Source organism: Gouania willdenowi, chromosome 13 (genome assembly GCF_900634775.1).
Source record: "Gouania willdenowi chromosome 13, fGouWil2.1, whole genome shotgun sequence".
NCBI classification, from domain to species: Eukaryota; Metazoa; Chordata; class Actinopteri; order Blenniiformes; family Gobiesocidae; genus Gouania; species Gouania willdenowi.
In genome coordinates this window covers 14,615,130-14,641,385 of record NC_041056.1, presented here as the reverse complement: position 1 = coordinate 14,641,385, position 26,256 = coordinate 14,615,130, and the positions used below count along the sequence as shown (strand labels likewise).

The following is a 26,256-nucleotide window of genomic DNA, read 5'->3' as shown; positions in this document are numbered from 1 at the left end:
TCAGTGTCTTGCCCAAGGTACTAGGATCGAACCCCCAACCTCTCAACCAGAGGACGACCCACTAACCACCTGAGTCACAGTCGCCCTAGTACATGTGAGTCTTTATTATTCAGTCAAAAAATAAAACATTATAATCAAATTATTTGATTGAAGATATGTATTTTTGATTGATACACTTTTTTAATTGAAAATGTGTTTTTTTTTTTTTTTTATTATTTAAATTATTTTATTATTATTATCATTGTTATTGTTGAATAATAAAGACACGAATCTACCTCCATGGGGCAAAAAAGTTTGGGAAACACTGACATAAAGACTGCAACGGCACATTTGGCCCCGCCTACAAAGGGGCGTCATTCATGCAATATCGCAGATCTCTAAAGCATCTGCACCTTCCGCAGCCCGTCCGCAGCCATTGTTAACACAACGCTCTGACCTTGCAGTAGTCAGGTAAAATCAAATTCTGTTTTCAGGGGGAAACAACGTTTCGCCTACTTCTTACGTAAAATCCCGGAAGCTTTCTTTTTGTTTTTTTTTGTTAGCTTAGGGCGACTTTAGGCTTCGTGTGGGATTCGTCCAATGCCTGAATTTAAAAGGAAGTGGCTATAGTGAAGATGTGGAAATGAAATGACTTCTACTATTGTGACAGCATTGAGGAGACGCTGAGAATCCATGAGAGGATCACGTTGCACTTACAGGTGTTTTTTACGCACAGCCGCCACACACACACACACACAAACACAAACACACGCCATAGAAGGAGTAACTGAGGAGTCTGGTTACAGTCAGACGGAGAATGGTGGCGGTGATGGCCAGCTGTGGAGCGGAGTGTCAGCTGGAGGACGGGTAAGACTGACAGTCTCTCACTGAGACTGAAAATATACACACCACACGTTGTGTTTATGGCTTAATGTTCATCTTTGTGTTTGGAGGAGCACGCGATCCGAACAGCGGATGCGGCGCGTGCATACAGGAAGTAGTGTCCTTTTTGTTTTTAAAGTATCCAGTACTGACCAAAAAAAAAAAAAAAAAAAAACCCAGCACAATAACACTATTTAACACCAATGGACACATGTTTGTACAATAAGTGAGAGTGTATATGACGGTGAGGTATCTGTATGTTTGTTTCTGTCTGTTACACTGTTATGACTCACTGACAACAAACATGGAGGGAATGAATTCCTATTATAACAATACACTAAGGTAAACTAAAAGCTGTTGAACTAGATCAAAAATAAAATTAGATACATTTTTGTGTGGCAGTTTCGTGTACGTGAAATATTGATAGTGTTGACATAAGTGAAGTCTTATATAATACAAAGGCATTGGTTATTACTACACGACACAGCTAATAATTTACTAGGATGGATATGTGTCCTTCTACAGGTATGTTTTGTCCACCGAGGCCTGGGCAATATATATCGATATTCTATTTTGGCGATATAGAAAATTACAATATCTCCGATAGCAATATATTTTTTTTACATTTTATAGTTTATTAATACTTGTCTTTTTAATACAGTTTGTCTGTGACTGGAACAAAGCTCTATTATATTTTGTACAGATAATATATTAATATATATTCTACTTAACAATGGAATATATAATAATAATAATAATAATAATAATAATAATAATAATACATTTGATTTAAAAGCGCCTTTCAAAACACCCAAGGACACTGTACAGGGCAGTCATTAAAATAAACACAACAGCAGAATAAAGATAACATAATGCGATTCTGTGGTGATGAATGGAATCTACTGTAGTAGAAATGTTTAGAATTTATACATACATTTGTTGATTAAAGAAATAATGTGCAAAAATACCTAATTTCCTCCGCCAAGGAGGTAATATTTTCACCGTTGTTTATTAGTTTTTTTGTCCGTTAGTAGGATTACAACCTTGAGTATATTCTGTTTTCTATTTGATTATTGTTGCATACACCAGTATGGCCTTAAAGCCTGAAAATGTGAAACAGTTTTCCTTGCAAATAAACCAGTTTTCTTTTCTTTATTACAATTTTATGCTGGTTTGAAATTAAAATATTACTGTTTGTTTTGTGTCACACTGTGTGCACTGATTTTTTTTTTTTTTTTTTTACAAAATACTCCAATTTTCTTTGTTTTATTAAGCTTTTAAATGTTTTTTGAGCACTGACCAGTTTATTTATTATTTGACATTTCCCTCCTGTTTTTTTTTTTTTTTTAAAGTTGTGTTGACCTTTGTTTAAAAGATTCCGATTACTTTTAAAACAAATATTTAAATGCAGCCTTTTTTCTCATGGTCCTTATTTTTCAGAGGTTAAAAAATGAATCAATATTAACAATATTAGTGATGTTCCAATACTACTTTTTCACTTCGATACGATACCACTATTGCAGCTTTGAGTATTGGTCCATACGATATCAGCATGAATCATACATACGTTTATTACCTTTTTTGTAGTGTGGAATGTTAGAAAAGGCTTGACCAAGTGATGTTACTCAAACAGAGAACAACAGTCAACAATTCAAGTTCACTTCAGTTATTTTTACTGTCAGTATATGGTGGGAACAACTGAGGGCGGGGACAAAAACAACAAAAACTTATCAGAGCGCTTATATCGGAGATATTCGTTTACTGGCTGATATCGGACCGATATAAGATATCAATATCGGATCGGGACGCCCCTAATCAATATCGACGGATATGAAAGACTTATAAAGAATACATAATAATTATTTCTATTTCATTTATTATCTATTTAATATTTAACTGATTTTCTCTTCCACATCTGTCTATCCCTGCTGCTAATATAGTTGTTTACACAGTGGATTCACGTTTATTATTATATTTGGAAAATGCCAGTTTATATGCCTGTCGTATCATTTTATTTTGTTGTATATGTCGGACATTAAATCGGTCCGTGCTGCAAAAAAGGTTGGGCAGCGTTGAAGTATAGGACCTAACTATTAAAATATAAATTTAATTAAATTATGTCGCAGCTGCAAATTAAAATCTTAGCCTTTAAATCAGATATTAGAAAGCAGATTTTCTTGCAGTTACATTGCGGATATTTTCTATTGTCCTAAAAAACTAAAATCAAGCTTTTAAAGTTGCTTTTGTTATGCTTCTGCAACCTTAATTATCATTCATAATGTTAACCACAGCCAGGAGATGTGATACTGATGACTCACAAATTCCTCAATAAACAGCAAGTGAAGCGTCTCAAAGACAGAATCCTGATTTAGCTTATTTGTTAACTGGTAAAAAAAAAAAAAAATAGCTAATTTCATGTCCACCTAAAGGTGCAGAATAAATCAGCAGAGTTTAATTGGTTTAGTTCTCCTGTTTGTGGTTGTGGACCAACTGATTTATGTTGTTTATCTAGTCTCTGCTGGTACTGTGTTTGTTGGGAGTGGTTAGAAATGAATAGGCGCGTGGAAATGTTGACTTTATCTTTCAGAAACACAGGCCAATGCTGTTTAAAGGGAATTTAAGACATAATCCAGACAGGGAAAGACTGGGCGGTTCCTCTCACGATAAAACAATTTGCTTCAACCAAATGCCAAACGTTCCTCACAGGGATGAGCCCAGTGTAGCTGCTGAGTCACTGTTGGGCTAAAGCATGAACAACTTGGCCCCAAAGAGGGATGAACGTTTCCTGGACAGATGTTTCCATCCCAAAAGAAACCACTGGTTCTTATCAGTGTAAGCAGACACTAAAGTAAAGATCACAGTTCTATTTAGGTTTAATTTGCACATTTCCTGTTTTATTAACTTAGCAGTCGACCCATTAAGAGGTGTCTGCATATTTACAACTTGGATGAAGAAACAGGAAAAGACACACGAGTGACCTACTTTTCCTCACGCGTGAGCTCTGAACTGGTTTCTCTTGTGGTTTTTGGATCTTTTCTCTTTTTTTTTTTCCCCTGAAGGATCTGAGGCGTGTTGACTCATGCTGGAGCTCAGGGTGGGTCAGCAGGTTACACCAGTGCTCGTCTTTGAGCCTGGCACAGCGTTGCACTAACTGACTCACTGTGGAGCAAAGTCATCACTCTTTGTTTTCATTTGTTGCCTTTGAGGAAGTCAGGATTTACAGTACTGATAACGCTGACTCATAATGTGACATATTGATTTTTGGGCAGTTGTCAAAACGCGTGTAAAACTTTGATAAGTTGTTCATGTGGTTTAAAGAAAAGACTGAACAGAATATCATCATCATCAGCAAAGTGAATAATTAACTTTTCCAGGTCAGTTGGTGACAGCGTGGAGCACACATTAGGTGTTTAGTGACTGTTTTAAAGCACTGATTAGTTACTTTCTTTTTTTTAAATTTTTTTTACAGCGATGGAGATATCCCAGTGCCTGAGAACAAAGGTAAAGTCAAAGTCTATTCACTTTCTTTCGTTAACTCTACATTTTAGCATACACATTTACACTATTAATTGTGTTAGTTAATAAGTCATTTGTGCTGGATCTACTTTTCTTTTGGGTGTTTTTAAAACTTGAAATTGTATTTTTTACATTTTTTTTTTTTTTAGAAAAAAAATCCTGTTTATTTTATTATTTATTGTTTTGAATTTAATTTAATTTAATTTATAGATTTGACACACTTGATGAGAAAATGCAAATTGTATTTCTACAAAAGGTAAGTATTTGGATTGATTAATTTTTGAATAAATAGATAAATATTTTTTTTGGGAAGAAAAAGCAATGCAGGTTTTTAACTTTTCCAATATATTAATAATGTAATAATAATTTAACATTAAGCTGCATATTAATAAAAATAAAACGCATCTATATTACAGACTTTTTAAGCATATAAATATATATATATTCCTCCATTTTTTTCCTAATAACCTACTGAGAGCCTGTTAAAGGCATTCAGTAGTATCCACTGTCACTGTATCTCTTTCTGCTGACAAAGATCACTTTTGACCTTCCAATATTTATTTACTTCTAACTGCTTGGTGGTGAATATTTATCAATAAAATAAGTATAAAGTCACTTTGTTTTATCTGTTAATTTTTTTAAAAAGTGCTACATGAATAAACCCCATGTTTCTCACTCTTAAACTACATTTTTATACTTTTTTGCCTTTAATTGAAAAATGCAACATTAGTGGATAGCCTGAACAAAATAAATAATTAGAGCACTCTGAGATCGCAAAGCTCTAAATATTGTTTTTGCCAGATATTTTGATCAGTGATACTTATCATGGTACCATGGATCATTCATACTTTAAAGAAACTTATATATACATTAATAAGGATAAAGTAGGCACCATAAAGTCACATTTGAATGTGTAATCCTAATACTAACCAACCCGACATAACTGAGCCAAATTTCATGATGAAGATCGATCAAATACAAACTGAGATATGATGTATATTTAAAATTTTGCCAATTATGAGAAATAGTACGGCTGGGCAAAAAATGAGTTTATTATTTTTGTAATTGTAATGTTATATGTTGTAAAATATGTAGTTAACTGATTTTTTTAATTTGAAAATTGAAAATTTAAGCGACTGTGAAGTTGCTGTTGCTGTTTTGCTTAAACCTGGGTTAAAGCTTGAAGTTGTTGAATGACAGAGCCTCATTTACTTTTTTATTTTGGGATTGTTCTGTGTATTTTAACTCTTGAGGACAATCACAGCAATAAAGTAAAGTTGCACTTTTGACAATATATGTGATGTCTGCAGTCATTTTTAAGTGCATTGAAAAGTAACAATCGAATCCAATCAAAACTCGAAATCGGTGATTTTTTTTTTAGACAAAATCGCCCAGCCCTAAGAAATAAGGAATCTTCAATTTTTGAAACTGATCCATAATCAGTATATTGATCTGTATCCCCTCCAAAATGTAATGGAATCCTCCATGGCATAAGGTAATATCTTTAGTTAAAAATGTGTCAAAGTCCATTGGAATTTTAAAGTGTTTTGTTACAAGATTTAAGAAAAAGTTCTTCACATAAAACCCCAATGCACTTACTATTTGATGTCCCTTTAGTAATAAACCTTATTTACTCAACAGAGATGGAGCAGGCCTATTTAGTAGTCGCTTACCACGGTTAAAGGAAACCGTTAGGAAGTTTTAATTCACATATTTGACAACAATCTACCTTTTGTCCAGTAGATGGCAGAGTAAACCAATGAAAGCCAGTGTTTGACTCTGGTTTGCATTGGTATTTATGTTCCACTGCACTTTGTTTGTCAGTCTGATAAAGGGCAGCAGCAACACCAACGTGAAGACGAGGGATGCCAACTTGCTCAGCTTTGAGGTTGCGGTGAAATAATTTCCTATGAGAGGCATCTGAGGACAAGGAAAGAAGAATTTAGGCAGGATAGTACATCTGTGGGATTACAGTGAGGTGAGGCAGACGGATTAAGTAAAGTGGAGTAGAGAGATTGATGAGGGAGTAGCTGTGATGGCAGCGTACGCTTGTTAGTGGAAGATAAAACTGACCAAAGTGGATTGGCTCCATCCATTAGACAGTCAGGCAGTGAGCCAGATGTTCACTGCAGCAGCCCCCCTGGACCCAAACCTGCCAGGATGTTAATGCATTGCACTTTAAACAGGGATCTTCACGGGGGGGGTTTCAGTTCATTTCACATGAATGATGCATGTGTGAATCGGCACTGTTTAGGGCTTCTTTGTTATGATAATAGAATTGTACAGATTTAAAAGATCCACTGTGAACTAGGGCTGGGCAATTTTGCCTGAAAAAAAATCGAGTTTCGATTCGATTTTCGATTATTTTTTTTTAATGCACTTAAAAATAACTGCAGACATCAGATATATTGTCAAAAGTGGAACTTTATTGCCGTGATTGTCCTCAAGAGTTAAAATGCATAGAACAATCCCAAAATAAACAGTAAATGAGGCTCTGTCGTTCAACAATTTCAAGCTTTAACTCAGGTTTAAGCAAAAGTGCAACAGCAACTTCACAGTAGCTTAAATTTTCTGATTAAGAAATCAAATATCTACATATTTTATAACAGTACAATTAAATAAATAATAAACTCTTCCCATAGCATCTCAGCATAGTGTGAATAAAAAACTGAACATACTGTACCTGTGGCACACATATAGCCTACTTAAAGGGTAAACAAAGAGGGGGCTGGCTCACATCTGAACACAAAAAGTCAGAAAAAACTGGTGGGAAAAAAAAAAAAATTTGAATTTGCAAAATAAAAATCATTTTTATCTACAAATTTGATTAATCGAATTAATTTTGATTACCAAATACTATATTTCTGTTGTAGATATCTCAAATTCAAAAATTCAATGACACTCCATTATTTTTAGGAGCTTGAAGTTTTCCCATGCTTATATCACCTCAATGCTGTCATTTTTGATCGCAAATCATGGAAAGAAATCAAAAATTTTCAAAAAATCTTGCTCACAAATAATTTCACAAAAAATGGTTACAAAATGAAGAATATTTGAAGTGAAGAATGCATGAACGAGGAAATAATCAGTATAGAGTTCACAAGGGTTAAGGATAAGTAGGTATAAAAGATGAATCTATTCTAATGCGATACACAAAGACAATTCTTTTTTTAATTACTTCATTCCCAGAAAGTTTCATGTTTTTTTTTTAAATGGTTCAAATGTAAAAAAATGGTGCATTGTCCTTGAGTTAACGAAAAGCTCATTTTTATCTCGATTCCCTGGGCAGACAAACAAACAAACAAACTAAGGCAGAAATAAAGAAAATAAAAAACCCCACAACATCTTATACTGTACATACGAGAGATACAATAAGCTCAAGACAAAGCAAACATGAAATTACTTCACAAACTCCACAAGTGCAAACAGAATATAAAACAGTGGATGTGACACTATATCTTTTTTGAAAAATATATAAAAGTTACCCTTGAATAACATGTAAACAAAAACCCTAAACAAAATCTAAAATCTGTGGAAAAAAGATAAATATGAAGAGACTATTCTTAGGGGAATTCCAGGTTGTTTCAGTAAAAAAAAAAAAAAAAATGCAAATATAAAAAGTCAACAGTACTCCAAAGCTGAGTAAACATGTCTGATTTGAAAATACGTGACATAAAAATATTTTATATTTATCATTTCATATAGATACACCATCGGAAAGTGATGGCGGCAGCTCAGGTAAGCACAAATATTCCCTTTTTGGGATTATTTAATAATTACATTTTTTGTTAATATATTCAGTGATTAGTTTTGCTTTCTTAAATATCTTTTGCATTTATAACTGAAACACAGGGACGTCTACAGAGGAGAGTTCAGGGGAGGAAGAGGACGAGGCTGAGGAAGATGCAAATTCTGGTGAGATCCGGTTTGAACTGTATCACAGATTATAAATATTCTGATGGAATTTTAGGGATTACCACAAACACCAACCAGAGAATGTTACAGTTTGTGTGGAAGGTTTAAAGTGAAATCCTTCTAGAAGGACCTGAATAATTAATGTTTACTGATAATCTTTCCAAAAAGGGTTAAGGTTACACCCAAAGGAAATAACTTTCTTGAATTTAGCAGCAGAGAGGCTAAAATGAGATCAAACTTTTTCATTAGGCAGCTTTAGTGATGCTGGAAGGTGGATCTTTTCCTGCCTGTTTTCTTTAAGTGCTGAACTAGCTGCTGGCTGTAGATTCCTGTTTATAAAGACATTCATGTTTTGTAATTCTCAGTAAAGGGGGCAGACACGCCTAAAGTCACACAGCTTAACTAATGTTGCAGTTATCCACTTTCTCATTGACATTTTTCACTTTCACTCAAAACTTTAACCAGAAGGCTGTCTGGATAACGATGGTGAAGACGAAGGTAGGTGCTGCTAACCCTGGTATTTAAAGTTTCACTGTTGCATTTGAAAGTTTGTTTATAGTTTTGTCGCTTTTACATTCTGCAGAGAACAAAGAGGCTAATGAAGAACCATCAAAAACTAGTAAGAAATACTCCCAAAGTCATTCATATTTTCTTTACCTTTTTAATACAAAACGACAGCCTTAATCTACACTTAAAGCACTCCATAGATAATAATGCTTATTTTAAATGATTTTATTGTTTAGGGGCAGCTGCTGAACACAAAACTGATGCTTTAAAAAGGAAAGGTATGTTCAACCTATACACTATGTACACTACTCTGATGAAAATATTGTCGCATGTCTTTGTTGTTGTGTGTTTTCATAGCACTTTGAGATTTTCGCAAATGAAAAGTGCGTTATAGATAAAATGTATTATTATTGTTATTAATTTGAGCCTGATTTGTTTTGTTTCTCATCCTGACAGAAGACGAATATTTCAAATTCTGCTGTGAGAAATGCAAAGGCATTCAGCAGGTGAGCTCAAAGGGCCTATACTATGAAGCTGGATAGTTATATTCTGGCTTTATCCCCGTTAGCAGGCTTCACCTAACCAAACATTCTCCGTCAGACAGAAGCTGTCCTACGTATCTCGATTACAACTCGCTAAGTTAAATGTGTTGATTCTAGCCTGACTACGTGCGCTCTTGTGACAGAGGTGGAGTTACAGCGTCAGACCAATCACAATCACAGAGAAACTGGAGAGAGCAATTTACATCACAATTGAGGAATAATTCTTTAAAAATATGAAAAATCAAAATCCGTAATTCAGATCAAAAACAACACTGTTCTAAGTAATTAGTGCAGGAATTGATGAGGGTTAATACATAAATTAGTGGTACGAGTACAGTGCCCTCTGGAAGTATGTATTCATGTGGGAGTTTAAGTAGAGTTGACATTTATGGCCAAATGAGTATGTGTTTGAAGGTTGGATGTACAAAGAGCTGTATATACTCAGTACTCTGTACTGTTATAAAGGGGTTTATTTGCAAGTGCAAAGTATAATAGCATGTGCGCTTTCCCTGGTGTAATTCAGTGGGACATGTGCATGATAAATGTTTGTTGTTTGTTTTACTCATTTTTATATTTTTTTCATTTGGTGTATTTTTTTGTCATTATGTGTATTTTTGTATCTTCCTGTTGTGTTTTTGTGCATTCTTTGTATAATTATAGTTTTTTGTTGCATTGTAGTGTGATTCTGGAGTCATTTTGTGTATTTTTGCGTGCATGTGTGCGCTTTGAACAGAGACACACCTATGAGTGTGTTACTCCCAGGAGCCATCATAAATCCTGCAAGTTAGCGCGATAAGAAGAAATTTAGCTTCGTAGTATGGGCCCATAAAAAAAATGATGTTTCAACTCCTCATATCTCTGGTTTTCTGGTACATTTGAATGATGTGATGAACTTGGGTATGTTAACGGTGTGTGTGTGTGTGTTTCGAACAGAACCACACCTATGAGCGTGTTACTCCCAGGAGGCTCTCCAAAGGACAGTTACAGTAAGTGAACACACTCACCTCAACATGTTGTTCTGTTTTGTTTGGATGGAAGAAACCTTAAAAACTACAATAATGCCTTTTTACAAAAGACCCCAAATATGCTGCTTCTGTATCACACCCACACCTGTGGTCTCAGTTGGTTTACAGATGAAGTTGCACATGTTTTTGCCAATATGTATTTTTATTTATTTATTTATTTGTGACAAGCGACAATGCACATTAATGGACAAATATGTAAATGTGCCAGATTGTAGCCACAGGCTAGTTTCCATCTGTAGTCCCTGGCAGGTTGATGTTGTTTACAACAGAAAGAACAAAAGAATAACCAGACAACTCCAAAATGAGACAACGTGGACAGTACAATAAATTACAAAGACTGAAATATAAGGACATTTAGCTTAGGACAGACCAGAAATAAACCATTGCAGCTAAAGTGCACAAGGCAGATGACAAAATGCTTTAGTGCTAAAGTGCAAACGTGTTAATATTTTGTCTCAATTAAGAAATTGCACCTCGCCCTTGACCTCGTTAGTTAAAGTGCTAATTATATTGCACAAAGCCCTATTGCATATGGTTAGTATTAACCATGTGCAAGTGGTTAATACCGGTACTAATAAGAACATTTATATACACTGGATGTATACTGTCCTGGAACGCAAATTATTGTAATACTCAGGATAAAAAAGCAAAACACTACTAAATTAAAATATGGACCTTTAATTAGTAGTACTGTCAACATGAGGAATGTAAAACTACTGGTAAATAAGAATAGGCAAACTTGTGCAAACTGTATTTCCAGAATGCAATGCAAAAAAAGAAATCGTTAAAAAATAAAAATGCTCAAATCGCAAACAACATGGATAAATCAAAAAAGGCAAATAGTAACTAAACAATGAACTAGTGCACGTCTCCCAGTGTTGTCATTTTGTAATCTTTGCTGCTGATTCAAAGTGGTCGTTTATAATGCAGAAAGCCCAGAGTGACAGAGTCTCTCCACGCAGCAAAAACTCTGCCGATAGCTAAAATTGGCTCAATTAATTGGCCGACAAATCCTTTAGCAGCCCATATCACACTATGGCTCAAGCATTAAAGTGTTACATATGGATTATTCTATAAAGCCGCGTTGTCTGAGGTGGTGTTTGCGTGTATTTCTTAGGGTCCAGCTTGAAGATGAAGGTGTTTACGAGTGCACGCTCACAGGCCTGGTTTTCGAAGCAGCTGAGCGAGTTCTGGTGCAGTACTCCGTCCTCTCGTGGTCCAAATTTGGTCCGTTCCTCCGCGATTCCTGGAAGTTCGCGGGACCCATCTTCAATGTAGATACAGTCAACAAGGATGCCTCCGTCCTCAAGTCCATCCAGTTCCCTCACTCGCTCTGCCTGTCTCGTAAGTGAACGTCTGCTGTGCAAAATGTCAAATAAATTTTTAGGCCTTTGTCTTTTTTTCTGTGATAATAATAATAATATTGAGTTAAATTCCTTACGACTTCCCACAGATGGAGATAATGAGATGACCTTCGGTGTTCTGCACATTAAGAATAACCGTCCTATCATTGAGCCGACGGTGGATCACTCAGGCAGCCACGTCAAGTGGAACGTGACATCGCTGTCACCCGTGGGTCCCATCATTCAGACAAGCCAGGCGGTGGAGCACCACGGGGTGGTTTTGATCTACAAGCAGCTCGGCAGTGACGTGCACAACTACAGCTTTCACGTCTACCTGGCCACTAACAGCTCCTCTGACATCAAGGTATTCCATCATAGCATCCGCTCAATCTGAGCATTTAGCACAACATACACACTGCAGCATTAGCTTTTTAGAAACAAGTTGCTCTCAATTTAGACTTTAAATCTGATACATATTTATTCTGGAATTTGCATTTACCTACTGCTGTTGTTCAGCACATTTTCATATAAACAATATTTGTAGGACTTTTAAACAATATACCAATAGCACAAAATGAATAAAGTAAATAAGTAAGTACCAATTATCTTTGTTTACAACTAAATGTATTGATTAGGGGCCAGGCAGCCTTATCTGACGGGAGCCCATTGTTATCTGACATCATCTTCTTCTTCCATGGGAATCCTACTTCCCATGCGCAAACATTTACCTAATTTAGCACAAGGGTCCACTTCCATGCCCTGTCAAACTCATGGCCCGGGTACCAAATCCGGCCCTTTTCAGCATCGAGTTCAGCCCGCAGGAGAAAGTAAAAATGACAGACAAAAACATGAATCATTGTGTAAATGAAACTCAACAATATTTGCAGATGCTCACAGTTTCTAAATTCCCACAAAATCCTTCAATTTTCCTCAGATCATAACCTAATATTTCCCTTAATTAAATAGAAATTTGTCACACAATCTTGGAAATGTAAAGTGTAGATCCTGTTGGGACTGATATCTGTCGCTTATTGTATAGATATTGTTGGTTTCTTACATATTTAGTATTTTATATATATGTAGAAGTGCAAACTAGATTGAAATTACTCATTTTTGATTATTACACTGAACGATTACAAAAATAACATAATAGAGAAAAAAACTATTAAAAAAATATATATTATTATTTATTTTATTTTATTTATTAATTATACATATTAAAGAAAACGAACTTCCACGATTTAGGATATCTACAAAGAATAAAGGTTGGCACACACGAAAAAAAACAATTACTAATACTATTGTATTGTTTAATGCACACGCATGCAGGCTCCTCTGCGAGCTAAAGCTAGTCTGCAGGCCAACATGAGGGAAGTTATTGCTAGTTGCATGGCATTAACATGGCTGGAGAAACGCAGCAAAAACACTGGGTAAACAAGAAAGGCAAGTCGGGTTTGATATGGAAAAGGATTAGGGCTACTGGGAAAAAAAGAAAAACACAGCCACTGAAAGAAAAACAAAATGAAAAAACAGATACAGTACGGAAAAAAAATCACAATTGTAATTTTTTTTTTTTTGTCTTGATTTTTTTAATATAATTTAATTTTTATGTTTTGTCTTTGTATTTGTACGTTGCAAGACACATCATGTGCAAGAAATATTTTGTTTTGTGTAAAAGTGAACATACTTGAAGGATTTTATTCCTGTTTGGTTGACAAATAATCATTTGAATAATCATGACTATTAATTTTTTTCTATAATTGAGCAGCCCAATCGTGTGGTCATTACTCTGTCCTCTCGTCCTTGTGTGACCCAGGATGTGGGCAAACAGGTGCGTGGCTACAAGAAGCGTTTCATCCCCATAACGAAGCCTCCCACCTGTAAATTAGACGAGGGAACGTATCGTCTGCTCAGTGAGCCCGAGGGAGAGATCAAACCTGAGGTGGGTGTCGCAGTAAACGTCTGTAAAAGCAAAGTCAATTACATTTTTCAATTACAATTACATCTTCAATTATCCATGTTCATTTAAAACTCAATTACGATTACGTTGACCAGCATTTTTTTCAATTACAATTAAACTTACAATCATTTATTCCCCCCTGAAAGTAATTTACAATTACGTTTTCAATTACTAAAGTCCAATTACAATTAGTCACAATTAATGAGCATGACATTAATAACCCCAAAAAACATAACCTTCCTCTTGTTTTAGCATTGTTAGCTTCTCTTATGATAACGAGTCAGTTTTGACCCATGTATTAAATCAGCTGTAAATTACACTAAAAAAATATGATCTATAATCTGATTTGTTTTTCATCTCTTGTTTACATTGTTAGGCTTCCTAATCAATGAAAATATTGGTATTAATATTTTTGGTGTCGGCAACGTGTCAGCCTTTTTTGTCAGTATACCCCTCGATTTTGATTTTTTTTTTAAATGGTAAAAGGATCCTCAAAAGAACTTACAGGTAGTGGGAAACGTTGATATTAAACATGTTTTAATAATTATTAACTATGTATGTGTTAACTATAGAACTGGAACATGATTCCACAGGTTTGCATTTAATTAAATTGTAAATTACCATTTTTATAGAATTCTCTCACTAATTGCAATTACAAAGTGAATTATCTGAACTCAGTTACACTTCACTTGTGATTGCAACGGCAACATATTTATAATTAATTACCAATTACGTGTATATAATTATAATTAATCCCAACCCTGCTACTGACAGATGTAGTGAAAATAGCTGCTTATCTCTTTAAGATGGTATTTATCTATAAACTAGCTATAATTGGCAGCAAGTTAACATTTTGTGACATTTAGATATGTTTCTGACTTTAATACTTTTGTGTGTTTCCGTGCAGGATTTGAAATTCACCCTCGCAGTGACAAAGATGAAAGGCTACTTTGAGGCGTTCTTCGAGCAGCCTCCTCCTTTTAAGCTATCGCTGGTAGAGGTCAACACGGAGCAGACTGTGTGGTCTGCAACAATCCGAGAAGGTTTGAGCACGTTTAATCTTACACTGGAAGAGTTGTCAAACTCAAATGTGTCCTTTGTGGTTAAACCTGCTTTTGTTGCTTGTGAAATTCAAGGTCAGAGTGATCAGTGTTTTTTTTTTTGCAGGGCTTGACAATGAAATTATGTATTAATATTTATTTTTACAAATCTGTTGTTAAAAGGCTTCTCTACAGTTTTTACAAATGCAGCCTAAAATCTTTGAATTGGTAATATTAGAAGATACACACTACCGGTCAAAAGTTTTAGAACACCACACTCTTTCGTGTTTTTAACTGAAAATTCTTCAGTTTATTGTGTCATTGCACTCTGAAATGAAAGCATAGAACAAATAAGCAATTTGAGTTCAAAAATAAATCATGGAATCCATGAACAATACTGTTCAGCTGATGTTCATGAGGGTCTGGTACCACAGTGCGTTCTAACACTGCTTTTATGCAGACAGAGGGGGTTGTACGGTGGCTGAGAAGGGCAACTGATGAAACGACAAACATTTAGTAAAATGCGCAGCATATTCAGAAACGCTGCACATTCAAAAGCAAATGCAAACTCCCAAACAAATGCGCTGCAAAAAGGCAAAACAACTGCATTAATATCAAACACTTTGCCTCGTTTCTGTACTTGTAGCGCATTTAATGTTAATGCAGTTGTTTTGCCCTTTTGCAGGGTATTTATGTTTTTGCATTTGTTTGGGAGTTTGCATTTGCTTTGGAATGTGCAGCATTTTTGAATATGCTGCGCATTTTACATGTCGGCCACCGTAGGGTTGTAAGTAACCAAGAAAAGTTGGAACACCTGTAGGAATTCGTAGCACCAGCTTTCAAGACTGATTCAACCTTCATTGCTGCAGAACAGCTTTAAATTGTTAACCCACTTGTTGTTACCCAAAAAGGCCCTATCTACCTATAAAAGCAAGAATGTTCCGTATGCGTGTGTTGTGTTTGTGGAGCGGATATCTCCCCGGCGCGGTGTCTGTTCGACCTGAAACTTTGTCAACAGCTTCCAAATACCACAAGTGTGTGCATCCGTTATTTTGGAGTAATTTGGTGTTACAAAACGTTCTAAATGTTCTAACGTTTTAATTTTAAGATTACGGCTCCCTCTCGGGATTGAGCGTGCTACTTCCGGTTCCGGGTCACCGGTAGCATGACGTCGCTGTGTCGCAGTTTGTTTGGTTTTAAAAAAGAATATTAAAAACGTTTTTGTCCTGCTAAAAGTTATTAAGTTAATATTTAATGGTTATTTAAAATTATTCCCGTGATCCCAAACTTCCTTTAAATCGTGGGTGACGGAGTTCACTTCGTCCTCCGTCTCCATGACTGTGTGCAGCGGCACCATCTCATAAACTATCTGCTTCATCAGACAGAGGAATATAACTTTTTATGAGCGGATGGGTCCACAACACGGCTCCACGATGATTATTGTTTGGGGTGAGTGATTTACTAGCAAAGCTCTCAAGTTGGAGCAGGTGCACACAAGTTACATTAGGTTAACTGTTATTTATTGCAATGTATATTTATAATCATGTTTTTTTGGAGAATAAACTATTCCTATTCGTATTGACATTGCTACATGAGACGCTATTACTTATTCAAGTTGTTGACTGAGATTGTCACTCAGATTGCCATACTGAGCTTGATGTGGGAAATTAGTGAAGGGAAGAATAAATTCTAAAAAGGATTTTCCCCAAGAAAAGGAGCCATATAACATTAGCTTTGAAATTGAATTTTCAATCTCGGCACAACAGAAATAGCAAAACTCACAGCGAAACTAGCAAAAATTAATTTTCCGGTAATGTGTGAGGTAAACTGTGACACCGACCTGTACATTATTTTTTAAGTTTTTGGGAACCAAACCTTTTTTTTAAACCTCTGGCTGTTCAGTACTTACCTTTGTACCATTTCAAGCTATTCATTGGACTTGCATGACATTAATTGCAATAAATAACTGAGTAAATTAGGGTGTTCGAAAAGTTTTGACCGGTAGTGTAAGTCTAACAAAACACATTATTTTGCACCATATTCGTAGTAATCACAGACTGTTGAAGACACACAAACCCTGAGAATAGAAGTCCTTTTGGGTGGGAGTCCTTCAACAGTCTGTGATTTACTCTATAATTTCAGCCACCAGAGCGTCAGCTGCGCACTGTTGAAGGGAGAGTAAAGGCCACTTAGGAGAGCTCTTCTTCTCTGCTTCATTGTCTACTACCAAACCCCAGAGTGGGAACTGTTGCCTTCTGCAGTAATAGATAATTTTTCAGGTCACAACTGTTTTTATCCTTTTTAGGTAAACAAAATTACATCGACATATTTAACTTTTATTTATTATTTAGAAAAACTAAAAGCACAAATTGTCATTTTGACCGAAAAAGCTGCTAAATTATAAAAAAGCAGGCTGTGAATGCTTCACCCCAATAGAAAACAATGGGATGTTTACAGGCAAATGCGTGACATCATCAATCACGTGATTTCAAGATGGTGGAATACAGGTTTTAAAACAGTAAAGTAGTCCTATTTTTAAAAGTTAATAAATGAATATGGTGCAAAATAATGCATTTGGATATTTCAAAGATTTTAGGCCACATTTGTAAAAGCAGTGGAGGATCCCTTTAAGATTGATGACTGTGGGTAATGAGTCAAACTTTTAATCTCTTTGTGGATTCATCTCCATGTTCCTGTCTTGTTATTGAATATGCGGCATGAGGGTGTGGCTTTTTAATTTAAACTTCAATAAAAGTTGTGCTTGTGCCAATATTACCAACAAAACAAAGTTGTTTGACATTTGAATTTATGAATCAAACAAATCTCTGCTCTGCTATCCTCTTAGGTGACTGTGTGGATCACTCAGAGAAGAAGCCGAAGAAACGAGCATATAGTACGTGTCTTGTTACAATGATAAATCTTTCTCATGTTTTTTAGTTTGGTGTTTCACATCATGTCCATGTGTGTCATAGGCACACAGAGAAGCAGCAGCCCCTCAGAAGAAGAAACTACCTCTAAAAAACAAAGATGGATAGACACGGCAGGTGGGTTTGCACGCAGATTCTGCTTTTTCATATTTTGCCCTACTCAAAAAAAAACAAAAACAAAAAAAGCTCCTCTATGGGTTGCTATTAAGGGTGTAAGAAAAAAATCGATTTGGCGATATATTGCGAAATTTCACCACGCGATTATCGTTTTTTTTTTAACAAAAAAACAATTTTATTGCGCTAACATATGCATAGCATGTAAATGCCCAATCACTGGATGTCAGTGAACCACATCAGACATGGTTAAACTACCTCACTCCTCAATGCATTTTTAAAAAATAATTTAGGAACTTAACAGAATCAGAATCTGTTGTAGAAGCAAAAGTTAAACTTATTTGAAAATTGTTATTTGACAGTTTGATAAACTTAACACTTGTTTTATACATTAGTACTTGAACTATTGTTACCGTAGTTACCATTTACTTGTTCTTGCATGTTTAAAAAAAAAAGAAGTGTATTGTATACCATTTTGTACTTGTAAAGGTGAAATTTGTAATTATTGATATCATGATATATTTCAATGTATATCGAATTGCACAGTGTCAAACTCAAGGCCTGGGGGCCAAATCCGGCCCTTTAGACCATCCACTTCGGTACACAGCAGAATGTTAAAAAGACAGAGAAAAATGCAAATTATTGTCTAAATTACCAAATAATTCAGTTGTAGATAACCCAGTCCTTCTAAATAAACAAATTCAATGAAACTCCACAATATTTGGAGGATCGCAATTTTCCCATCCTTTTTCCACAAGACTGCAGTCGTTTTAAATTCCAACTTTTTCAAAGAACTACATTTTCCTGAATTTATTGCACATAATATCCCCAAATTAAATAAAAAATGAAAATCTTGCAGGGACTGATATCTGTCACTTATTGCCTAGATATTGCTGGTCTCTTACATACTTTGTGTGATTTATACATTGTGTAAAGTGCAAACTTGGCTACAATATTGTTGAAATTGCCCATTTTCCCAAAATCTGCAGCCCACTTAATATCAAACTACTTTGTATTTGGCCCCTGAACTAAAATGAGTTTGACACCCCAGACTTTTGTAGTATCGGGATATACTGTATCGCATTGTGACATGCAAATCATGAATCGTACCGTCAGATTCACTGCAATGCACTCCCATAGTTGTAATGGTGTTTGTGTTTCCAGTCGATGTGAAAACGAGCAGAACGCAGAGCCGGGACATGTCAGAGAAGCAGCTCCTGCAGGTGGCCAAGCGGCTCGGGAAGGAGTGGAAGCAGGTGGCCATCTACTTAGACTTGAACTCACGGGAGCTGGACGACATCCAGGCTGCGGAGAAGGACGTGACTATGCAGAAGCTGAAGATGTTGGTGGAGTGGAAGAGCAGAAGAAGGCCTGGAGAAGCCACAGCTCATCATCTGTGGAAGAGTGTGGAGGACCTGGATGACCTACCGAACGAGGTCCATCAGACGCTGCAAGGTAAAGCAAACGCTCACATGCATACAGAGGCAAATATTGGCTACGGTTACATGTTTTTTTAATTTGGAATTAAGGAATTCTGCTTTGTGTTTACATGGAAATATTAATTCCGAATTGAGGTTCACATGGAAACACGTTTATTCACCTTTATTGAATTCTGCTTTAGCTCTGGGCTTTTGTCCATCCACTCTTTTCATTATTTCCATGTCTTCTAAGGATCTTATTAAATAAATAGCCTCGGCTCGAGTCTCGCTTGCATCGGGCGGCTATTCTGGATTATGTCGTCACGATGGGAATTCATTTAAAGGGGAATTAAACGTATACAATATCGAGGAATTATTCCAATCAGAATTCAAATCAAAATAAACCAGTTAATTAATCCGGAATAGCTATTTTCATTTGGAATGAGGTGTTTACAAGGTCAGTTTAAAGAGAATTTATTTTTTATTCTGAATTAAAGGGAAATTAATGCTCTCATGTGAAAGTTGCCATTGTCCATATCTGTTTCATTTTTCTTAAAATACGTTGGGGGAAAAAAGGACAACAACGATTTGATATTTGGAATTTTAGTATCGACCAACAGGTGTACCTGACGTATATAGAGATCTCTAATGCCACTAATGCTGGGATCAGCAATGGGAGCTGATGTTCAAGTGTCCAATCCATGCAATGATTACCTTCTCTTTGTTTTTGCGTCTTTTTCAGACATGATGGAAAATGGATGTGCCAAATAAGAGACATTCTCATCATCTCAGGATTACAAGTAGCTCGTCATCGACGACCTCTTCATTTCTGTCTCTGCATTACATCTTAACTTGAATTATGTTTTTTTATGTCTATTTCTGGTCAAATATTCTGCTAGTATAAAGATGACCGACTTAAAGTAATGATTCCTTTGGCGAACCTTAATTTCAGGTTATTGTAGAGATAATGGAGAGTTAATTTTACCTAATTATGTAGAAATTAATTGTAGAGTCAGTGCTGCATTGTTTTTGCTGTAAAATCTAGGATAATGTAGGCTGTGTATACTTTTTGTAAATATTTTGCCTAAATGTTTTGTTTTGGGGACTTTTTAAATTAAAAAAAAATTGCATCACATTAGAAATTTGCAAAGAGTTGTAAAGATTTGAATTATGGACCAATCTATGTATATCCTGTACAAACAGTTTTTGTTTTACATTCGTACTTTTTATCCTGTGGATATGTATATATATATTTTTACTAACTAATTTACATTTTTACTTGTTTGTGTTGTATCCGTCTAACACATTTTGTGTTCTATATTACACTATTAACCATAAATGCTTAACTTTTACTGATGTTAAGCTTCAAGTAGATTGATTTCCTCAAAGACTTGAAGGTATACAGTATCTTTGGCTACAGCCTCATACAAGCAACACTTTTATGACTTTAGGGCAATGTCTTAAAGCAGAATCCATACACCTCACACCTGGTTTCTCTTGTTTGTTAAAGTAAACTGTCAGATTTCTGTGGGAATCTGTTAGGTGCTTTGAAATGAAAATCATTCTTTGTTATACAGTTTGTCACACAGCTACTTATTCTTGATGTTTTCTCACAGATGTTTTTTTAATCCAAGGGCGTTTACAAAGGGATAAACCCATTAATTGTCAGGTTTTGTTAAGCATACATCCAGTCACCTTTTGCCAGACTTGAAAAATAAAGATGTAACATGACCTGGATTATTGTAATTCTCTTTTAGTAGGCTGCCCGAGCAAGTCGCTTAAGACACTTCAGCTGGTTCAAAATGCTGCAGCACGTGTACTGACTAAAACTAGGAGAAGAGATCACATTACTCCTGTATTAGCCTCTCTGCATTGGCTTCCCATAAAATATAGAATAGAATTCAAGATTCTTCTTCTCACTTATAAAGCCCTAAATGGACAGGCACCAGTCTATCTCAAGGAGCTTGTAGTGCCATACAATCCCCCCAGAACACTACGCTCTCAAAATGCTGGACTACTCGTTGTTCCATTCATCCCTAAAAGTAGTATAGGAGGAAGAGCTTTCAGTTATCAGGCCCCACTTCTCTGGAACCATCTACCAACCACGGTTCGGGGGGCAGACACCCTCTCTACCTTTAAGGTTAGGCTCAAAACATTCCTCTTTGATAAAGCTTTTAGTTAGGAACCAGCTCATAGCTCATAATTAAGATGCAATAGGCATAGACTGCCAGGGGGGGGGGGGGGCTGGCATGCTCGGTTGGAGAGAGGTTGGAGAGGGCGTTAAGAGAGAGGTCATTTAGGTTAGAGAGGGACCGGAGAGGGTCCCATTCCTCTTTCAAACACTCCCTTTATGTCTGCTTCTTCCCTTGTGTGTTTGCTCCTGTACTCCTTCTGGCTTTTGTCTTGCAGGTCCGTGGGATCCTCAGTGTGGAGTTACAGAGACTCAGCGGCTCTGTCTCCACCCTCTCCTCTGCACACACCCAACACAGCATAACGTGGATGGCTGTTCATCATAGGAATGGGATCCACACAAGGTTCCTGCTGCTTAACAGAAGGTTTTCCTTGCCGTCATGATGAATTCATGTTGGGTGTGGGATACATATGTATGTGTACATACGTATATATGCATATGTGTGTATCCATAAAATGAAGAGTCCGTCCTTAAGACTGCTCTACTGTAAAGTGCCTTGAGATACCATTGGTTATGATTTGGCGCTATACAAATAAAGATTGATTGATTGATTGATTGACCTTGTGCCACTGACTGACACTCACTTCTTGTGGATAAAATGGGTACGAAGAGGTTTTTAAGGATACATTTAAATTAAATAAATAATAATTACATAGATCAGGTGTCAGCAACCTTTCTGAAACTGCAAGCTACTTCAAAGCTAGCTACCGGTTCCAAACGCATTTATTAAATACTAACATTTTCTCGTTTTCACTTAAGTTTTCAACATGCACTATTTTATTTCTCCTAATTCATGCAATTGTTTCCATCTTCATTACGTTTCACAGGAAATCTTCATGTTCCTATTTTACTAGCCGCTAACAACTTTAAATATTCAATTTAACCATTGTGTAATATTTTACAAAAATTCACTTTCTGATTTCAAGTAGTATGATCTTAAGTGGGCCACAGATTTTAGGTGGGAAAAGTGAGCAAATTCAACAATAATTTCCCCAAGTATGCACTTTGTCGTATAAATGATACATAAAGTATATAAAGCGCCGACAATGTCCAAGTAATAAGTGACAGATATCAGTCCCTGCAGGACTTTTCTCTTTTACATTTCATTGATTTTTGTGACAATCTAATTTCAGGAAATTCTGAGAAATAATTTCAGGAAAATTGAGTCAATTTAAGATTTAAAGTGACTGCAGTCATGTCATAAAAGCATGGGAGAATTGCCATCCTCCGAATATTGTGAACTTTCATTGAATTTGTGTATTTAGAAGGGCTGAGATATCTACGACTGCATTATTTGGTCATTTACACAATGTTTAGTGGGGCAGTTGTGACTGACAAAACAGCTGAATCTTTTATCTTACTGCTCTGTGGCCATCCTGAAATACTGTCTTGGCTTATTTGCATTCTAGCAGTGAGTGGATGTTTACTGAGGGCTATGGGAGGTGTGTCTGTGTGCGTTCACAGCAGAGGGAGAGGAAGCTGATGCTATATAGTCTTTGTGTTCTTTTTTCGGCTGATTTTTTAGCTACTTCGAAAATTTTGATTTGAGGGGGCAAGACATTTATTTGAGGCGGCACTGCCCCCTCTTAAAAAAAAAAAAAAAAAAGTGTACCTAACTTTCAGTAGAAGCTCAACAAGATGGTTTGTACCCAGGGCCCAAAATGTGGTGCTACGCCCCTGTTGGCGACCACTGATGCATAGATCATTACAACAACAAAAGTTTTAAAAAATAATTTATTATAAATAATCTACAGCCCATGAAATAAATACATATTAAAATAAATACATTGCAAATGTGTAACAACAAATAAATACATTCATTTGATAGGACTGACCAACAGTTGGCGCCTACATGGTTTACAGCAATAGATGATCAGGGCATTGGTTGTATTGTAATGGATGAAAGAAATGGAGATGTTTTCTCAGGAATGATGGATGTTCAGTTCCTGTGGTCTCCTGAGGACATGTAGCAAATAGCTCGATTCATGGTGATAGCTCGGAGATGGAAGCCTCTCATCAGTTTGCACATTTTATTTCGGTTATTGTAGGAGTCACTGTCCCACATCTTGGCTGCTGCATCCTGAAATCACAGCAAAGAATGCTGTTTAGAGTAATCCCGAATCAGTTACCAGAACCAAAAAAATTATAATCAATTGCCTCAATTCTTTTACGTTGATTAACCTAAAAGTGTACATTTTAGAGAACTTAAAAGGTTGGATGACTGACTGCAAGATCATTTGACCACCAGCAAAAAGGGGCGTTTTGGTTTTTTAAGCAGGTACACCCTCTTTAAAGGCAGAACCACCCCCTTCTTCTTCTTCACTTCCGGTCTTGATCGGTATTGCAAAATAAGATATTGTAATAGGATTAGGGCAGGGGTCTGCAACCTGCAGCTCTGGAGCCCTATGTGGCTCTTTGACTCTTTTGTGATGGCTCCCTATAGTTAAAAAAATAATAATAAGAAATATTTTTTTTTTCTTACAGAGGGTATTGTTGTTTAATGACATTAACTTCAAATAAAATTATGATAAAACCATTTGTTAACCTAAAAATAAATCACATTGTGCAATAACTGCCACCTTCCTACTTCACCTCCTGCAACATCTACAGACCATCACCTTAAGTTTTAAATCTCTTGTACGATAACTAAACCAACAAAAACACTGTTCTGATAGAAAATAGAGATTTTATTTGTGTGTGGAAAGTTATTGCAAGAAATTAGCAATTAGCATGTGTTGGCCGACATGATCATGTGTTATCACGATATAATCTTAACTGTATAACATTTTCCACACGCTACTGTTGGCTTTTTTTTTTTTTTTTTTTTGGCTCTTAAAGGACTTTAATCCAGGTGAGATTAGTCAAAATGGCTCCTTTAACAGTAAAGGTTGCAGACCGCTGGGTTAGGGTCATATATGCTGAAGCAGTAACCAAACCGGAAGTCAAGCAGCGGAAATGATGTTTTTTCAAACCCTTTCTGATTGGTTGGTGAATAGGTACCGGAACCCCCACTAAGGTGGTTTTGTAGCCCATCCGATACGCCCCACAGCTGGCCTGACCCTCCTCAATGACTGGCTACTTGTACTTTTTGATAACAGTTTAACTAAAGTGCTAAATGAATTTGAAACAACAGAAATAACAGCACTTTATCATTCTTATCATTTCATTACTTAATTATATTAAGTTGTACTTAAGTTGTGCTTACTTATGTACAAATATATAAAAAAAACAACTTATAAACAAATATAGTTCAATTTACTGAAATATTATTAGTTAAAGTTACTCAGAAAGGAAGAACGTTACACAAATTTGTATTTATACATAATTAAGTTAGCAGAACTTTAAAAAAAAAAAAATAACTTTAAGTATAAAATATGTTAAAAACTTATTTTGTGTTAAAATGAGGGAAAAGGGAAAAAAAAGGAACCAACCTCTGCAGAGTCATCCGTGGTTGACTTTAGGAAGCAGCTCTGTGTAAGTAAATAACAAAGGCTTAGAAATGGTGACTTGTGGTTTTATTGTGTTATTCACTTCTGCGCTTGTGTAATAAACTCACTTTCCTCAGGCGCTGGATGATTGTACGGGTTGGTTCCAGAAGTGCAGTTTCATTTTGGGAACTTCTTAAATTTGACTTGAGGTACAACTGTATGGCGATGTCGTAATAAGCCAAGTCTGCATTGATGTTCCTCCAACATTCACTCTGTTCAACACATGCACCAAAAAGACGTCCAGTCAATTTTCTTAGATGTGGAATTTCCATGAGTAAGGAAACAGAAAGTTCTTTTGCAAAAAAACAAAAAAACAATTAAGTTCAGGTGATAGGAGTCAAATCTGAGTTAAGTGAGTGTCTTTTAAGAGGAGATACAGTATCCTCTCATTGGTTAAAGCCACTCAACTTTGAAATTGAGATTTTTTTCGGTTTCTGAAAACTAATCAAAATTGAGTTTTTTCTCGGAGTTTTTGTTTTTAGCAAAATAACTTTTCTTTCCTTCAATATATAATATACTTCAATATTTAATATTAAAAATCTAATGTGCAAATGTCTCTTAAAGTAACATTTTAATTTGAACCTAAACAACCTTTTAAACCTGAACAAGTTTAAAAGATCAAGATATAAAAATGGATTTTAGAAAAAAGAAGCAGGAATAAAAGCTCACCTCAATGAACGATGAATTTCTTTGAGAAACACAACCAGAATTCTGTGGTTGAAAAATAACAAGAAGAAAAAAACAAAAAAAACAGGAAATATACAAGTGATTAACTTTTTTTAATGAATCAGTGATCTTGGAAAATAGAAGTTTCAAGGCATGAATGAGTCTAACAAATATAAATAAATACAAAGATAGTAGTCAACACATGGAAAAAAAAAAAAAAGTACATGTATTGAACCAATTGCCAGTTAAAAATGAATAAGTAGTGTTTACCTGAGTGGGGTTGGGTGCACAGGCATGCACCGTCTCAGTTTGGCTCACAGCCACTTTATCAGAAGAGATGCCAAAACACAAAATAGGCTGCGGCACAAAAACATGTGAACAGTTAATTCATTATAGCGTTAGAATGAATGAACGAATGAATGGATGAATGAATGAATACTCACTGATTCGAGAAGAGCTGTGACATTTTGTAGGAGATCCCCGAAAAGTTTAACACAACTTTCGTGATCCTTTGCGCTCACCGGGAACCCTGTGGACGCGCGTAAAATGACGCACAGCAGCAGGAACGAGTCTGTGAGAGAAACCATAGAAAAAAAAAAGAAAAGAAAAGAACTTACAACCAAATCTACAAACTTTGTGCCACACTAACTCCAATCATAAGATATACATAAAAAAAGAATAGTCTTCTGCGCCGGTGGAATCATAAATCATAAATGTGACTTACAGAAAACCAACTTTGCCAT

The 26,256-nt window shown here is 35.8% G+C and overlaps 2 protein-coding genes across 5 annotated transcripts; one reads left to right on the top strand and one right to left on the bottom strand.

Annotated features, from left to right (window-relative positions):
* The first annotated feature begins 460 nt into the window (after window positions 1–460).
* LOC114474798 (uncharacterized) lies at window positions 461–20,905 on the top strand. 4 transcript variants are annotated; one of them, XM_028465321.1, is made up of 18 exons: window positions 463–698; window positions 786–846; window positions 4,331–4,362; window positions 8,083–8,115; window positions 8,230–8,292; window positions 8,758–8,790; window positions 8,876–8,911; window positions 9,036–9,077; window positions 9,256–9,305; window positions 10,275–10,327; window positions 11,484–11,710; window positions 11,820–12,073; window positions 13,526–13,651; window positions 14,577–14,712; window positions 17,555–17,602; window positions 17,682–17,753; window positions 18,915–19,205; window positions 19,911–20,905. In XM_028465321.1, exons 2-18 carry the CDS (start codon window positions 797–799, stop codon window positions 19,937–19,939), a joined length of 1,575 nt encoding a protein of 524 aa, XP_028321122.1. In that variant the 5' UTR covers window positions 463–698; window positions 786–796; the 3' UTR covers window positions 19,940–20,905. The 4 variants fall into 4 exon arrangements, with proteins under 4 accessions (XP_028321125.1, XP_028321122.1, XP_028321124.1 ...); XM_028465324.1 differs by lacking the exon at window positions 786–846 and having other exon boundaries at window positions 461–698; XM_028465323.1 differs by having other exon boundaries at window positions 463–846; window positions 8,761–8,790.
* Window positions 20,906–23,298: 2,393 nt separating this feature from the next.
* On the bottom strand, window positions 23,299–26,256 carry il12a (interleukin 12a). The gene is given in 6 exon segments (XM_028465034.1): window positions 23,299–23,432; window positions 24,867–25,059; window positions 25,517–25,558; window positions 25,784–25,870; window positions 25,957–26,084; window positions 26,238–26,256. Coding segments are annotated over 6 exon segments (603 nt in total).

Coding starts and splice junctions, on each gene's coding strand:
- LOC114474798 (XM_028465321.1), top strand. CDS start 797: ATGGTGGCGGTGATGGCCAGCTGTGGAGCGGAGTGTCAGCTGGAGGAC. Junction 9,078..9,255: donor TGATGCTTTAAAAAGGAAAG/GTATGTTCAACC, acceptor TCATCCTGACAG/AAGACGAATATTTCAAATTC. Junction 19,206..19,910: donor GGTCCATCAGACGCTGCAAG/GTAAAGCAAACG, acceptor CGTCTTTTTCAG/ACATGATGGAAAATGGATGT.